This window comes from Heterodontus francisci, chromosome 30 (genome assembly GCF_036365525.1).
Source record: "Heterodontus francisci isolate sHetFra1 chromosome 30, sHetFra1.hap1, whole genome shotgun sequence".
Lineage (NCBI taxonomy): Eukaryota > Metazoa > Chordata > Chondrichthyes > Heterodontiformes > Heterodontidae > Heterodontus > Heterodontus francisci.
This window is the reverse complement of record NC_090400.1, coordinates 8,764,531-8,781,650: the sequence shown is the minus strand read 5'-3', so window position 1 is coordinate 8,781,650 and position 17,120 is coordinate 8,764,531. Positions and strand designations below refer to the sequence as shown.

Here is a 17,120-nt window from a genome sequence, read left to right as displayed (position 1 = left end):
TATAATTCTATGAAATCTGCAATCACGTACTTGTGGCCTTCTGAGCATCTTCAATTGTAATTGCTCCACCACTGGTAGCCAAGCCTTCAGCTGCCTAGGCTCTGAGCTCTGGAATTCCCTCCCTAAACCACTCCACCTCTTTAATAAAAGCAAAATACTGCGGATGCTGGAAATCTGAAACAAAAACAAGAAATGCTGGTATCACTCAGCAGGTCTGGCAGCATCTGTGGAAAGAGAAGCAGAGTTAACGTTTCGGGTCAGTGACCCTTCTTTCCGAAGAAGGGTCACTGACCCGAAACGTTAACTCTGCTTCTCTTTCCACAGATGCTGCCAGACCTGCTGAGTGATTCCAGCATTTCTTGTTTTTGTTTCACTCCACCTCTTTCCTCCTTTACGACACTCCTTAAAACCGACTCTTTGACCAAGCCTTTTGCCAGATGTCATAATGTTGTCTTATGTGGCTTGGTGTCAAATTTTGCTTTATAACATGCTATGAAGTGCCTTGGGCCATTTTATTATATTAAGCGCGCTATAGCAGTGGTTAGCACCGCAGCCTCACTGCTCCAGGGACCGGAGTTCAATTCTGGGTACTGCCTACGCAGAGTTTACAAGTTCTCCCTGTGACTGTGTGGGTTTCCTCCGGGTGCTCCGGTTTCCTCCCACCGCCAAAGACTTGCAGGTGATAGGTAAATTGGCCATTGTAAATTGCCCCTAGTGTAGGTAGGTGGTAGGGAATATGGGATTACTACAGGGTTGGTATAAATGGGTGGTTCTTGGTCGGCACAGACTCGGTGGGCCAAAGGGCCTGTTTCTCTAAATAAATATCATTGTTGTTTTGTTAGTCAGTTGTTGTGATCTGGAATGTTCTGTCTGAAAGGGCGGTGGAAGCAGATTCAATACTAACTTTCCAAAGGGAATTGGATAAATACTTGAAGAGAAATAACATTTCAGGGCTAGTGGATAGAGCCGTGGTGAGGAAACTGGATAGCTCTTTGAAAGACATGGCATAACACAATGGGATCATGTGCTGTAAGATGTTTCTTTGTATGTTATTTCAGTTTAGGCAAAAACATTAAAAATGAGCGAACCATCTTGGACAAGTGAGGCTTCTGATTATTAACTTCAACAGGAGTGTCTCTTTGCCATGCTCCCTTTAAGAGTCGGCTCACCTCTGGTCCCACGGCTGGAATTCCGCAAAGTGACGGCAATGGTGTCGCGCAGTGTCGTGAGGCGAGCCCGGAATCCGGCAGTGTCGTGAGGGATGCCCGGAATCCGGCAGCGTGTCGCGCAGTGTCGTGAGGGGCGCCCGGAATCCGGCAGTGCGTCGCACAGTGTCTTGAGGCGGGCACGGAAACCGGCAGTGTGTCGAACCCGGTAGTGGAGGTGTCGGGTGCCGGTTTCGGAGGATCTGGGCCGCAGCTTCAGTAAAGTGCCAGGGCGGCGGTTACAAGGGCCGGGAGAGCAGCGCGGCTAGGCCGAGATGGGCAACACAGACAGCACCGGGGCCCAGCAGCCCGATTGCGCCGAAGAGGAGGATGAGGAAGAGGACGAGCAGAACCAAGACACCGAGCGAGGCTCGGCCAAGGCCGGCTTCCCGGCTCCGGGCTCGGCGCTAGGGGCCGAAGGAGGTCCCGAGACGGTCCCCGGCCTGAGCCTGAACTGCGGGCCGAGCCCCGACATCCTGTTCCAGCATCATCGGCTGCGGGAGGCGGCTGCCAAGGTGCGGGACGAGGTGGCCGAGAATGTGGTCCAGCAGCACCACAGCCACTTGATCCGCTGGCTGGAGGAGCGCCTAGCCCGCGGGGAGGAGAGTATCAGGATGGCCCAGTTCTGTGACCTACTCGCCACCAGGTTCGCCATCAAGGAGGAGTGTGAGGAGGTGAGGTTGGGGGTGTGGGGACAGCGCAGGACACCAGCATACTGTCTGCCCTTACATTCATAGACTGAACAATCCACAAAACCCTGGGACCAGTGCACCCATAGAGGGTGCCTCCATATCCCCATGCACTCTACATTACCATCCATAGAGTGAGATCCACATCCCATAATTTCTGCTTGGGTTTATGAGTATCTAGGCGCTAAAATAAAAAGCAGGACTTAAAAAAAGTAATTTCTGAATTCTTACCTGAGCCATGAGCAAATCGACACAGGATAAATAAGATTAGAGAGACTGGTGTGGGCGAAATGGTTTTCGATTCATGGGGCATTGGCACCAGTACTGAGGAAAGTGGGAGCTGTACTGTTGTGATGGTCTTCACTTGAATCGTGCTGGGACCAGTGTTCTGGCAAGTCATATAACTAGGGTGGTAGAGAGAGCTTCAAACTATATCGTGGGGGGAGTGGATCGTGTGAGGGGAGATGTAAATTAAAGGGAAATGACAAGGTAATCGAACAGGGTAACAACTTGGATAATAACCAGAGTGTGGCAGGAAGGGACAGAACATGCAAACTTAAGAATGCACCAGCCGATAAGACCAGAGATTACAAAAATTGTAAAAAGACAGAGTTAAATGCTCTGTATCTTAATGCGCGCAGCATTCATAACAAAATGGATGAATTGTTAGCACAGATATAAATCTGTATGACCTGATAGCCATTACAGAGACATGGTTGTAAGGTGACCAAGGCTGGAGTTTGAATACTGGAGGGTATTTGATATTTTGGAAAGACAGAAAGCTCGGAAAAGGTAGTGGGGTGGCTCTGTTAATTAAGGATGACAGTACAGGGATGTGAGATGAATTAGTTTGAAAGAGTAAGATGTAGAATCAGTGACACTCAGTTTGGGTTCCGTCATGTAGCTCCTGACCTCATTACAGCCTTGGTTCAAACATGGACAAAAGAGCTGAACTCCAGAGGTGAGGTGAGAGTGACTGCCCTTGACATCAAGGCAGCATTTGACCGAGTATGGCATCAAGGAGCCCTGGCAAAACTGGAGTCGATGGAAATCGGGAAAATGCTCCGCTGGTTGGAATTGTACCTAGCGCAAAGGAAGATGGTTGTGGTTGTTGGAGGAGTTCCTCAGGGTAGTGTACGAGGCCCAACCATTTTGAGCTGCTTCATCAATGACCTTCCTTCAATCATAAGGTCAGAAGTGGGGAAATTCTCCAACAAGAGAGAATCTAACCATCTCCCCATGACATTCAACAACATTACGATCGCTGAATCCCCTACTATCAACATCCTGGGGGTTACCGTTGACCAGAAACTGAACTGGAGTAGCCATATAAATACCGTGGCTACAAGAACAGGACAGGCTAGGAATCCTGTGACGAGTAACTCACTTCCTGACTCCCCAAAGCCTGTGCAACATCTACAAGGCACAAGTCAGCAGTGTGATGGAATACTCTTCAGTTGCCTGGATGGGTGGAGCTCCAACAACACTCATGAAGTTCGACACAATCCAGGACAAAGCAGCCCACTTGATTGGTACCCGGTCCACAAACATTCACTCCCTCCATCACTGAAGCACAGTGGCAGCAATGTGTACCATCTACAAGATGCACTGCAGCAACGCACCAAGGCTACTCACGCAGCACCTTCCAAACTTGTGACCTCTATCACCTAGAAGGACAAGGGCAGCAAATGCATGGGGACACCACCATCTGCAAGTTCCCCTGCAAGCTACACACCATCCTGACTTGGAATGATATCGCCGTTCCTTCACTGTTGCTAGGTCAAAATCCTGGAACTCCCTCCCTTATAACACTGTGGGTGTACCTACCCCACATGGACTGCAGCGGTTCAAGAAGGCAGCTCACCACCACCTTCTCATGGCAATTAGGAATGGGCAAGAAATGCTGGCCTAGCCAGCGCCGTCCACTCCCATGAAACGAATAATAAAAATGTTTGGGTAGGGATAAGAAATAAGAAAGATAAGTTTAACTATGGGTGTGGTTTCTAGGCCTCTTAACAGTAGTTACACTTTAGGACAAAGTATACAGGAAAAAATAAATGTAAGAAAGATATTGCAGTAATCATAGGTGATTTTAACCTACATGTAGATTGGATGAATCAGATTGGCAAAGGTAGCCTGGAATATGAGTTCATAGTGTATTTGGGACAATTTCTTAGAGCAGTACATTTTAGCACCAACTGGGGAGCAGGCTATTCTAGACATGGTAATGTGCAATGAGACAGGATTAATAAATAATCTTGTAAAGGAGCCTCTAGGTGACAGCAATCATAACATGATAGAATTTCATGTTCAGTTTGAGTGTGAGAACTGTGGGTCTAAGACTAGTGTTTTACACCTAAATAAAGGTACTTACAAGGGTATGAAGGCAGAGCTAGCTAAAGTGAACTGGGAAGCTAGGTTAAAAAGTAAGACAGTCGAGATGCAGTGTCAGACTTTAAAGGAGATATTTAATAACTCTCAGCAAAGATGAGAAAGAAAGACTCTTTGAGAAGAATACATCATTTTGTGGCTAAATAAGGAAGTTAAGGATAGTATCAAATTAAAAAACACTGTACAATTCTGCAAAGATTAGTTGCAAGTCAGAAGATTGGGCAGATTTTAAGAACCAGCTAAGGATGACTTAAAGGGAGAAATTAGAGTATATGAGAAAGCTAGTTAGAAATATAAAAACTGATAGTGTTTGTACAAGTATTTAAAAAGGAAAAGAGTAACTAAAACAGGTGTTGGTCCTCAAGAGAGTGAATCTGGGGAATTAATAATGGAAAACAAGGAAATGTCAGATGTGTTGAACAGGTATTGCGTCTTCACCGTCGAAGACTTAGAAAACTTCCTAAAGATACTTGAAAATCAAGAGGCAAAAAGACCGGAAAAACAATCACCATCACCAGGGAAGAGGTACTGGGAAAACTGTTAGACCTAAAGGCTGGCAAGTCCCCAGGGTCTGATGGCCTGCATCCTCGGGTCTTAAAAAGAAGTGGCTGCAGAAATAGTAGTGGCATTGGTTATAATCTTCCAAAATTTTCTGGAAGGGTCCCAGTGGATTTGAAAATCACAAATGTAACACCTTTATTCAAGGAAGGAGGGAGACAGAAAGCAGGGAACTATAGACCAGTTAGCCAAACATCTGTCATAGGGAAAATGCTAGAATCTATTATTAAGGTTATAGCAGGATACTTAAAATCATAATGGGGTCAGACAGCATCAACATGGTTTTGTGAAAGGGAAATAATATTTAATTTATTAGAGTTTTTTGACGATGTAACAAGCAAGGTAGATAAAGGGGAACCTGTAGATGTGGTGTACTTGGATTTCCAAAAGGCATTTGCTAAGGTACCACATCAAAGGTTACTACACAAGATAAGAACACATGGTGTAAGGGCTAACATACTAACATGGCTGAACAACTGGTGAGCTGACAGGAAGCAGAGAGTAAGGATAAATGGATTTTTTTTCAGGTTGGCAAGCTTAACTAGTGGAGTGCCACAGGGGTCAGTGCTGGGACCTCAACTATTTGCAAACTATATAAATGACTTGGATGAAGGGACCAAATGTATGGTAGCTAAATTTGCCAATAAAACCAAGATAGGTAGGCAAGTAAGTTGTCAAGAGGAGGTAAAGAGTCTACAAAAAGGTATAAATAGGTTAAGTAAGTGGGCATAAATTTGGCAGATGGAGTACAATGTGGGAAAATGTGAACTTGTCCACTTTGGCAGGAAGAATAGAAAAGCAGTTTACTATTTAAACAGAGAGATTGCAGTACGCGTGGTACAGAGGGATCTGGGTATCCTGGTACATGAATCACAAAAAGTTAGTCTGCAGGTACAGCAAGTAATTGGCATTTATTGCACGTGGGCTAGAGTATAAAAGTCGGGAAGTTTTTTCTGCAGCTGTACAGGGCCTTGGTGAGACCACATCTGACTACTGTGTCCAGTTTTGGGGTCTCTATTTGAAAAAGGATATAATTGCACTCGTGGCTCACTTGAGCTCATTCCTAGAATGAAGAGCTTACCTTCTGAATAAAGGTTGAACAGTTTGGGCCTTTACCCATTGGAGTTTAGAAACATGAGAGATTATCTTATTGAAACATATAAGATCCTGAGCAGACTTGATCAGGTGACTACGAGGAAGATGTTTTCTCTTGTGGGGAAAGCTGGAACGAGGGACACAATTTAACAATAAGAAGTTTCCCTTTTTAGATGGAGATGAGAAATTATATTCTCTGAGGGTTGTTAGTCTATGGAATTCTCTTCCCCAGAAAACAGTGGAGGTTGGTCATTAATTTTATTCAAGGCTGAGTTAGATAGATATTTGATAGACAAGGGAGTCAAGGGCTATAGGCAGGAGACAGGAAAATAGAGTTGAGCCCACAATCAGATCAGCTATGATCTTATTGAATGGTCTTCTCCTGCTCCTATGTTCTACATTAACACCCATAGAGTGAGATCTGCATCCCATACACTCTACATTAACACACCCAGAGAGTGCAGTTGCATTTCCAATATATCCCAGTTTTTCTGCTGGTGTTTTCTATATTGCACCGGAGTACACTGAGCACTGCCCAGTTTCAACTTACAAACTGCTCTGAATGTAAACTATTGGATAATTGAAAGTTTTTCGATTGCAAAAACAGAATTGCAATAATCAGGAGTATAGTATATTGATGAATAATTGATATAGCTAACAGGATGTAATCTAATGCCATTGCAAAATTGAAATGCCCTACTCCATACAACTGGTCAGTACAACAGGGAAAACAACTATACCAGCCATACTGGTATATGTCAGTCTCTGATGATGGTTATGTTGTGTTCATGGGCTGTGCTTCCTCCAGAGGAAACAATTGCTTTTGGTGGGTCTAATCCCAGTGTCCGCTTTTTCATTGTGCTGCTATTGAAAGGGATGCTGATCTCTGCAGCGGGTATAGTTCATCAATACAAAAGCAAAATACTGTGGATGCTGGAAATCTGAAATAAAAACAGAAAATGCTGGAGCTGCTCAGAGCAGGCAGCGTCTGTGCAGTTTCTGATGAAAGGTCCAAAGTTAATTCTGTTTCACTCTCTACAAATTCTGCCTGATCTGTTGAGTATTCTCAGCATTTTCTGTTTTTATATCATTCATCATTGTGCTTTGAATTGCTTTTCAGTCTATAAGGGAAGAGCCAATCTCTCATTTCTGGGGAATGAGCAAGTTTTTAAAGACTGTGGATTAGGATTTCCTCTGTCTGAATATCTTATGTGGCTTGGTGCCAAATTTTGCTTGCTAATGTTCCTGTGAAGCTCCTTGGGATATTTTGTTATTTTAAAGGCACTGTATAAATGCAAGTTGTGGTAAAGAAGCAATAATAACTATTGTAGATTGGTACAATGCAGAACAAAACATCAGTTGGCCAGTATTCATTTGAGTTCCACAGTAAGAGTTTGCTTGTGTTCTGTTGAAGAGTAGATACTGTTTGAGCCGCCAATTCACAAGGCAGTAACATGAGGCAGAAAAGGTGCGACAGGTCAGTAGACATCTGTCGAAGGACAAGTTACTGACATTGAGTGTTCAACCCTTCATCAGTAACACTACTGAGTTCAGATGATCAGCTTTTACTCCCGTTGATCTGCAAATCCTGTTTTGTTCCTCGCTCCTACATATTTACCTGTTGTGACACTCAGCAGCTTTCATGCAGTTGGTGCTAGAGGCCTTTGAGACTCTGTCCAATTTTGGATTCAAGCGATGCAAATAGAAAAAAGCGCTAGAGTATTTTCAATCACCTGTGGCTGGGTGTTGAGAACAGCGTTGTGTTAATAAAGACTATTTTGTACCTGAATGTACAAGTATGGCACCAGTCTGTTGCCTTTTCTATGGTGTTCTTTTGGGATAAAAACTGACTGAGTGCTTGGTTTGGTAACAAGATTTCTGCAACATAAGATTTGTCAATTCAATGGACGAAGCTTTCTTTTTAATATGGGATTTTGATTTTAATGTGTTGGGTGAAATGAAGGTTTAGTGACAATGCTGTGTTTATGTCTTTGATAAATTGTGGAAGAAGGGTTTGACCAAGAGAAATTCTTCCTGAAGTCTTTGGGGACTTTGACCAGCCCTGGAAGGATGAGAAGGTGCAGAGGAGATTTACCATATTTGTTCCAGGGATGGAAGATTTTAGTTACAAGGTTAGGTTGGAAAAGCTGGGATTGTTCTCCTCAGAACAAAGGAGATTAAGGGGAGATTTAATAGAAGTGTACAAGATTATGACAGGTTTGGATAATTTAGACTGTTCCCATGAACTAATGGTACAAGGATTAGGGGACACAGATTGACGGTTTTGGGCAAGAGATGCAGGGGGCAATATGAGGAAGCACTTTTTGACGCAGTTGGTGGTAATGACCTGAAACTTGCTGCCCACGAGGGTGGTGGAAGTGGAGATAATCAATGACTTTGAGAGGATGTTGGATGGCTACCTGAGGGAAATTACTATTGTAGGATGATCATAATGCAAAGAGCCAAAGTTAATTGGTCCCTTATTTTATTTGTTATTTTGCCCTCTGAGGACAGGACAATTGTGATGATTGTAAACTTTGGTAATTATCAATGCTAGACTGACTGTAAAGAAGAATTCCTCCAGGAACAAACTATCCAGTTCCTTACTAAAGTTAGTATTGCATGATAAGTTCTTTGGAGAAACTGCTATTGTGCAGTTGATCGATTGCATTGCCAGTGATTAAATTTCAGTTGTTAAGCTGGCATTATTTTGGCCAATGGCTAAAGTGACATGATTAGAGTTGGACAGCTGATCGATCCACTGTTCCATGACGCATTCTGAATCTATAGAGATGGGAAGACAGTACATGGAAAATATATACCATCAAAACACCTTTACAAGTCTTGTTTTGATTGGCGTCTTAAAGCTGATTGGAATCAGTAGCAGTGTCAGTCTTTTTCTCTCCATTGGTACTTTCCCAAGTGTAAAGCTTTAAGTTGCTTACAATGTGACACTTAGTTCCTCTTGAACAAGGTATGTGCTAAATTCAGATCAATAAAACTTTGATTTGTTATGCAGTGGATGTGCAAATAACTTTTCTTTACTTGCAGTATTTATAAAAATCTCAATCTCAACATTTTCAGGATTACAACTTTTTAGAAGTGTTATTCTTGAGATGTTTGAAAGGCATGGCACTGAGTAACTTTCCAGGCAACCTCAGGGGAGTGAAGAGTCACCACATTTCAACCAATAAAGAGTGAAGTTAGCAAATGTTCTCATTCTAACACGGTTTGCGTAACAAATCAAAGTTTTATTGATCGGAGTTTGAAATAGTCAAAAAGAGCTAAGATCACTTTAGAAACAATTAAATAACAGTGCTAAATGACATTTTCCTGATTTGCATATCCCTTACACAGTTACTTATCTGCCATTTTTATCTACGAGATGCTCTAAACTGTCAACCTCAGTCTTTGTTCCTTGTGTCAGATAGTGCCATCATGACAGTATTTTGTTTCCTTGCACTGTTTTAATAACTTAATACGGTGCTGATGTACAATCTGGTCCTCTTGCTGCTCCAGAGTGGTAAGATGCAGATTTCCGCTTTGAGTTCCCAGATGCGGCTGGGCCTTGAGTAGAGGCGACAGTGCAGGAGACGTGACCTGTGCTGGCCTTTGTTGGGGTAAAGACTTATCTGGTCATTGTTGTATTAGTTGGCGATGGTTTCAAGAAAAGGGGAGGGAACAAAAATCTCAGTAATTTAAAAGTTTCTTTAATTCCCTTGCTAAAAAGTGCCATTGATGAACATTTTAGCGCTCGAATTGTTGCAAATATAGAATAGTACGGCACAGAGAGGCCATTTTGCCCATCAAGTCTGTGCTGGCTCTTTGAAGTGCAGTCTGGTTTGTCCCACTCTCCAGATATTTGCCCATATCCCTGCAATTTATTCTCCTTCCAGTAATTGTCCAATTCCTTTATGAAGACTTCACTTCAGTACATAATTAAATTGTAGCTGAATTCTGCCAGTCTCCAACCAGAAAGTTCATCCTGTCCTTCAAATGCGATTGAACCTGCTGTGTTTTTACAGCAATTTCTGTATTTATTAAAGATGTTTCCATGTACTGTTAACAAAATTACTGCCCAACTTTTTAAATTTTTCCCAGTACTTTATGCAAGTATACCAACTGTATCCTCTTTTGGGACATCAAATAATTTTTCTGGTGATATTACGCAATAACTTTTTGCTCTTGAATGTGCTTGGGTGCAGTTCCACTTGTGCAGTGCCTAGTAAACAGGATGAGCGTAGCCTCAGAACCTGTGAACTAGATGGGTCCTAGCTAATGCTTCATTAGTGAAAAGGAGGCTGATCTCTGGAAGTCCTGTCTGGATCTACAGCCTCTCACTTGTCTTATCCACCTCTTCTCGTGGTGAACTTTGTTAACTTCTACCACACAGTGGAGGTACAGTTGTTGGAAGGGTGAAACAAAGTTCATTGTCGCATGGAAGGCCACACCTACAAGTATTTAGTACTTTCAGTGAATATGGCATAATGGTAGCGTCTTGTAGACTGCGGCAAAGGGCAAAAGCAGCGATACGCCTTGTACCGGCCATCCACTACAGCTGCCAAGCTGCCTCGACATCTTGGATCTTCCTCACCTGGGATCATGCAAAAGCAGCCAAGAGAGTGCAGACACTCTTCATCTACTATAACCAGATTCCATAGTGTTGGTTTAGCTGGAAAGTGTGACCTACATACAGACAACCAAGTCTGACAGCAATGGAAAGTGGGCAAAGTGACCGGTGCAGTCACACTGAAAGTCATAGTCCTCAACCTGCAAGTAGGCAGTCCTTGAATGGTGGTACCTGGAAGCAGCATCAGCGTCGGGCAGCACTATGTGACAATCTAGCTGCCCTTTTTAGAGATGCACAGTTGAGCGGAGAGCCCAATAAAAGGAAGCCTAAATAATGCTTGCTTCTTATGCTACAGTCCAGCATTACATGACTGGGAGTGGCACAATCTAGTGGCAGGAAACTACAAAAGAAAGCAAAGTCACCAACCAGGGCAGTGGCCTGCTGGAGCATCCACACCCTACTTGATCGTCAAATCAGCAGTTCAGGACTAGCATGCAAAAAAGAATAGCAAGTCTGAGGATTGGGAGTGCTTTCGGAATCAGCAAAGGGCTACTTAACAATTGATCAGGAAAAATTACAATGAGCGTAAACTAACCAGGAATATAAAAACAGATTGTAAGAGCTTTTATAGGTATATTAAATGGAATAGAGTAGCTAAAGTAAACATTGGTCCCTTAGAAGCAGTGACAGGAGAAATTATTATGGGGAATGAGGAAATGGCCAAGGCATTGAACAACTATTTTGTGTCTGTCTTCACACTAGAAGACGCATTCCAAATTGGAAATAGACAGTAACCCAGGGGCTAAAAAGAGTGAGGAAATTCATATCAGCAGAGAAGTAGTATTGGAGAAACTTAAGGGACTAAAATCTGACAAATCTCCACAGCCTGATGGCCTACACCCTAGGGTTCTAAAAGAGATAGCTGCAGAGATAGTGGCTGCACTAGCTATGATTTTCCAAAATTCCTTAGATTCAGGAATGGTCCTTATCAGATTGGAAGTTGGCAAATGTTACACTGCTTTTCAAGAAATGAGGGAGAGAGAAAACAGGGAACTAACTGAAGGCCCATTAGCCTAACAGTTGTTGGAAAAATGTTGGAATCTATTATTAAGGAAGTGTTAACAATGCACTTGGAAAAGCATAGTATGATTAAAACAAGTCATTATGGTTTTACAGTTTGGAAAGAGATTAGCAAGCAGGACTTCAAAGGTCGTAATTTCTGGATTACTTCCAAGGTCACATGCTAGTGAGTATAGAAATAAGAGAATATACCAGATGAATGTGTGGCTGGAGAGATGGTGCAGGAGGGAGGGCTTCAGATATCTGGGGCATTAGGACCAGTTCTGGAGAAGGTGGGACCTGTACAAGCCGATGGTCTACACCTGAACAGGACTGGGACGAATATCCTTGCAGGAAGGTTTGCTTTTGGGGTAGGTTTAAACTAGATTGGCAGGGGGATGGGAACCTTAGGGCAATTTCAGACAGGACAAATTCAGAGCAGGAAATCAGAGGCAGGCAATTAGCGAGTGACTCTGAAAGACAGAAGAAGTGAAGATTAAAAAGAGTGCAGCTGAAGGGTGACTTAATTGAGGTGTACAAAATTATGAGGGGCCTAGATAGAGTAGACATAAAGGACCTGGTTCCCTTAGTGGAGACGTCAGTTATCAGGGGGCACAGATTTAAAGTGATTGGTAGAAGGATTAGAGGGGACATGAAGAAAATGTTTTTCACCCAGAGGGTGGTGGGTGTCTGGAATTCGCTGCCTGGATCAGTGTTGGAGGCAGGAACCATTAACTCATTTAAAAGGCACCTGGACCTGCACCTGAAGTGCTGTAACCTGCGAGGTTATGGACCAGGTGCTGGAAGGTGGGATTAGAATGGTTGGCTAGTTTTTTCAACTGGCGCAGACATGATGGGCTGAATGGCCTCCTTATGTGCCGTGACTTTGCTATGGTTCGATAAATGCAAGTCTGTCTTCATATATATTTAAACGTTGATGTGCTGTTAGAAAATAAAATTAAAAGGGAAAATTATTATGAGTTATTTACACAGAAGCATTGAATATAAAAGTGAGGGAGTGATGTTGAATTTATACAAGATATTCGTTAGACCAGACTTTGAAACTTACATGCAGTTCTGGGTATCCCATTGTTACAAGAACCATGCATTGGACACAACAAACATTCAATGGAGTAATACTAGGAATGGGAAATTATAACCATGGGGAAAGGCTCAAAAAACAGAGGTTTTTCACTGTTCTCCAATTTCCCAATAAATGGGAGACTGCTATTGTCAAATGAGCTTTTAATACATAAACTACAGTACCAGTCGGATTGTGGCTTCTCTCTTCCCCCACAAACCCCCTCCCCCGCCATACCAAAAGGCTACAGATGCTGTGTCAATTGGGATTTTCTAAACTGAGATCAATCAATTTTTGTTGGGTGAGGGTCTGAAGGGACAAGGAGAAAAAGTGAGCAAATGGAGTTGAGGTACATGCTAGAAAGACTGAATGCTCTACTCCTGTTCCAATGTTCATTTTATAATAGAATGCATATCCAAAATAGGCTCAAAATAATTTTTATATAGCAAAATTTAACATGAGATTATACTACCAGACTAACAGTCATTTGTTGGAACATTTGTTATGAAAGGCAAAGAACAAACTTGCATTTGTGTAGTGCCTTTCATGATTTTGGGATAGTCCAAAGCTTTTTATAGCCAATTGAGTACTTTTGAAGTGTGGTCACTGTTGTAATGTAGGAAATGCAGTAGCCAATTTACATACAAACTCCCGGGAACAACAATCACCAGATCGTCGTCTGTTTTTAGGTGTTGGTTCAGTGATAAGTAATAACCAGGATATCAGGAGAACGCCCCTGCTCTTGTAGTACATTGGGGTCTTTAACGTCCACTTGAGAACAATGGGTCCTTAGTTTAATGTTGCATCCAAAAGGCGGCCCTCTGAGTGTAGCACTCACTCTTTACCGCACTGCAGTATCAGCCTAGATTATATGCTCAAATCTCTGGAATAGAACTCAAGTCCACGCCCTACTGATGGAGTGACACCACTGAACCAAGGCTGACGCCTAAAAGATAAAAGACCAGGTATCTCAACATCAACATCCTGTAAATAGAGCTTCATGTTTGGGTGGATAATCTCTCAGCCAGTCATATGTGCTGCACTACCTGCATTTTACTTTTAGTTCTTTGACTACTTGAATCATTGTTTCTGGGTCAAGGAGGAGATTGGACTGTCTGGTACGGCCTGTTGTGAGGGAGATGATTCTGGACGAATCCGGTGCTTCGGGTGACCTGGATGCTGGATTGAGGTTTGGCATGTGTGGGTGGTGAGGCAGAGTATTGGGGGTAGGTGAGGAGTTATGGTGATTTACAAAGGGTAGTAGATTAAATACAACGAAAGTTAACCTGGAGTTTGGGAGCAGAGCACTGAAAGGCAGGTGGGATGTAGGCTTGTAAACTCAATTATTTGGGGGCCCCAGATAGCTCTGTTTTGACGTGCTGTCAATAAAGCAGTACACTGTTCAAAAGCTTTCCTCAGATGCGGTGGGCTTGTCAAATCAGCTGTACCAATGGGTTGAATCTTTTTGGAGGAATATGGGAGGAAATTGAAGCTTAGAAGAAATGCCATGTGTAATATGGTGAACAATGAAGGTAGTCCGCAATAACTTTGCCTTTCCTTCTGTTACACCAGCCATTTCTTTTCTCCCATACAGTGTTTATTCCAACCTTTGGACAGGTCGAAACAATGTTTTTTAACCTGTATGTGGCCAGAGTGTTGATTTTTCAGCTTTAGTTGAGCAATGCTAGCCATTAAGTGCGAGTCATAGTTCAGTGGTTAGCACTGTTGCCTCTAAGGCAGTAGAGCTCCACTCCAAAAGTCTTGAGCACAAAAATCTAGGCTGGCTCTCCCCTGTAGTATGGCGGCAGTGCTGCACTGTCAAAGGAGCTGTCTTTCGAATGAGAGGATTAAACCAAGGCTCCATGTTCTCAGATATAAGTAAAAGATCCCATGGCACTGTTTCGCAGAAGAGGAGTTATCCCTGGTGTCCTGACCATATTTATTCCTCAATCAACGTCACGAAAACACACTACCTGATCATTATCACATCTGTTTATGGGAGCAAATTGGCTACTGCTCTTCCTGCAACAGTGACTACACTTCAGAAGTGCAGTATTGGCTGTAAAATGCTTTGGAACACCCTGAAGCTATGAAAGGCATTATCTAAATGCAACTTTTTCTTAAAGCTACAACAGGTCCACTGGTTTGTTATTCACAGTTGTCAGGCAAACCCCACCTGCCAAGTCTGAGGAACACATTATTTCGCCACGTGAACATTAAAACATAAAAAATTGCAATCTCTGATTGGAAGGACATTTGCATATACACGACAATGTGGAAACAAAGGGAGCCAGTTCCTGTTTCTCCAATACACAGAAGTGGTCAAACCAGATCTAGTCACATATCTAGCTGGCTGGAGCTTTTGGATTTGAACTTCCAACAAAAGATGTTGACGAGACTGTTCCATATAAGGAGCTAGTCACATGACTAACCTGCTGAGCACCCTGGGAGCTTTTTAAATTTGAACTCTGAAACAAAGGAATTGCGAGAGACAAAGCCGTGTACTCATGGAGTAAACATCTTTCCTGGAATTAAAGCAAGAATTACAGCCTCTCCTGTCTGCCTGCCTTCATCTCTTCCCATGGAACTGAATCTGGTGAAAACGCGTGAAGCTCAGAGAAAGGTTTGCCACGTGGACAACGTTTTAAGAAGATTACTGGGCCCTAATGAAGTGCAAGACCATATCTTCAGTCAAGGAATACAACGAGCCCGAGAAGCAATAACAAGATATTGCCTCAAACTTAACTTATCTTCTCTCTTCTGTCCCTATTTTGTATGTTTATATCGCGTGTGCATGCTAGTGTGAGCATGTCGTATATCTGTAGGCGTGCACCGTGTTAAAGTTTAAGGTTTAATAAATTTCATCTTTCTGCTTTAAACAAAACAAAGCCTGTTTGTACTCCGTTCTTTGCCTTATAATTGGAAACTGTGAGCAAGGATTCACACAAAGGAAAGCTCAAAACGCAGTGTTTAAAAATTAAACCCTGTTATAATAAGACCAGGTAAAGATAGCAAAAGACCCCTAGACATTGCTCACCTGGACGTAGCAGTGTATATGCATGTTAAGAACCACATCTTCAGCTGCTTCATCAGTGACATTCTCTAAGGTTAGCAGTAGGGCTGTTTGCCATTTGTAATTTCTCTGATAATGAAGCAGTCCATGCCTGCGTGTTGCAAGACCTGTACAAATCCAGGCTTGGTGGAGAAATGGCAAGTGACATTCGTGGGCTGCCACTGATGCACACATTCCCAGAATGAAGAATAAAATAAATTACTGTATAGTTTAATTTTTTTAAAGCAAAGTATGACTTCAAATTAAAAAAGGAAAACACATTGTGTTTGTGTCTTTATATGCTTTGTGTTTACTTTTTGTCTGTTGCACTTAAATACTGATGCAAAACAGCGGTTTAAAAAAGTTAAGAAATGTAGTCACCTAATGCAGCTCTTACTGGAAGTGTGGGTACAGATAAATGTTCGGAACAAGATTGGGCTTGACTGTGATGTTTCATATAGTCAGATTGCCATTGACGCTGCTCTGTGAAGAATGGACATTTGGCTGTGATGTAGGGTACTCTGAGTTGAAGCCTTTAGGAGAGAAGAGAAGGGCGGCGCAGTGGTTAGCACTGCAGCCTCACAGCTCCAGCGACCCGTGTTCGGTTCTGGGTACTGCCTGTGCAGAGTTTATGGGTTCTGCCTGTGACCACGTGGGTTTCCGTCAGGTGCTCCGATTTCCTCCCACAGCCAAAGACTTGCAGGTTGATAGGTAAATTGGCCATTGTAAATTGCCCCTAGTGTAGGTAAGGTGGTAGGAGAATGGTGGGGATGTGGTAGGTAATATGGGATTAATGTAGGATTAGTATAGGGTGGTTGATGGTCGGCACAGACTCAGTGGGCCGAAGGGCCTGTTTCAGTGCTGCATCTCTCTATGACTCTTAGAAATTGGAAGGAAAAATGTTTAAACAGAAACCGGTGTCTATGAAATTTGTGGTCTTGCACTGCTTGAGCCGAACAGTAATAGCCTTGTGTCTAATAAATTTAATCTTTATTCTTCCTGACTTTGACCAAGCCGTATTATCCCTCCTCATCCCTCTCGACCTGTCTGCAGCCTTTGACGCAGTTGACCACACCATCCTCCTCCAAAGTCTATTCACCATCCCACCTAGCTGGACGACTGCATTCATCTGGTTCCATTCTTATTTATCTAATCGTAGCCACAGAATCACCTGCAATGGTTCTCTTCCCACTCCCGCACCGTCACCTCTGGTGTCCCCCTCCTATTTCTCATCTACATGCTGCACCTTGGCCACATCTGCAAACACAATGTCAGTTTCCACATGTATGCTGACAACACCCAGCTCTACTCACCACCACCTCTCCTGACCTCTACACTGTCTCTAAATTTTCAATATCCACCCTGTCAAGTCCCCCCAGGATCTTGCATATTTCAATAAGATCACCTCTCATCCTTCTAA

At 43.0% G+C, this 17,120-nt stretch overlaps 1 protein-coding gene across 1 annotated transcript in view; it reads left to right on the top strand.

Moving 5' to 3' along the window:
• The first annotated feature begins 1,289 nt into the window (after window positions 1-1,289).
• The window catches only part of zzef1 (zinc finger, ZZ-type with EF hand domain 1), a 305,676-nt gene continuing 289,845 nt past the window's right edge, over window positions 1,290-17,120 (top strand). Inside the window, 1 exon segment of the mRNA XM_068010068.1 lies at window positions 1,290-1,879. Within this exon segment, the coding sequence (XP_067866169.1) occupies window positions 1,481-1,879 (399 nt within the window). The 5' untranslated portion in view covers window positions 1,290-1,480.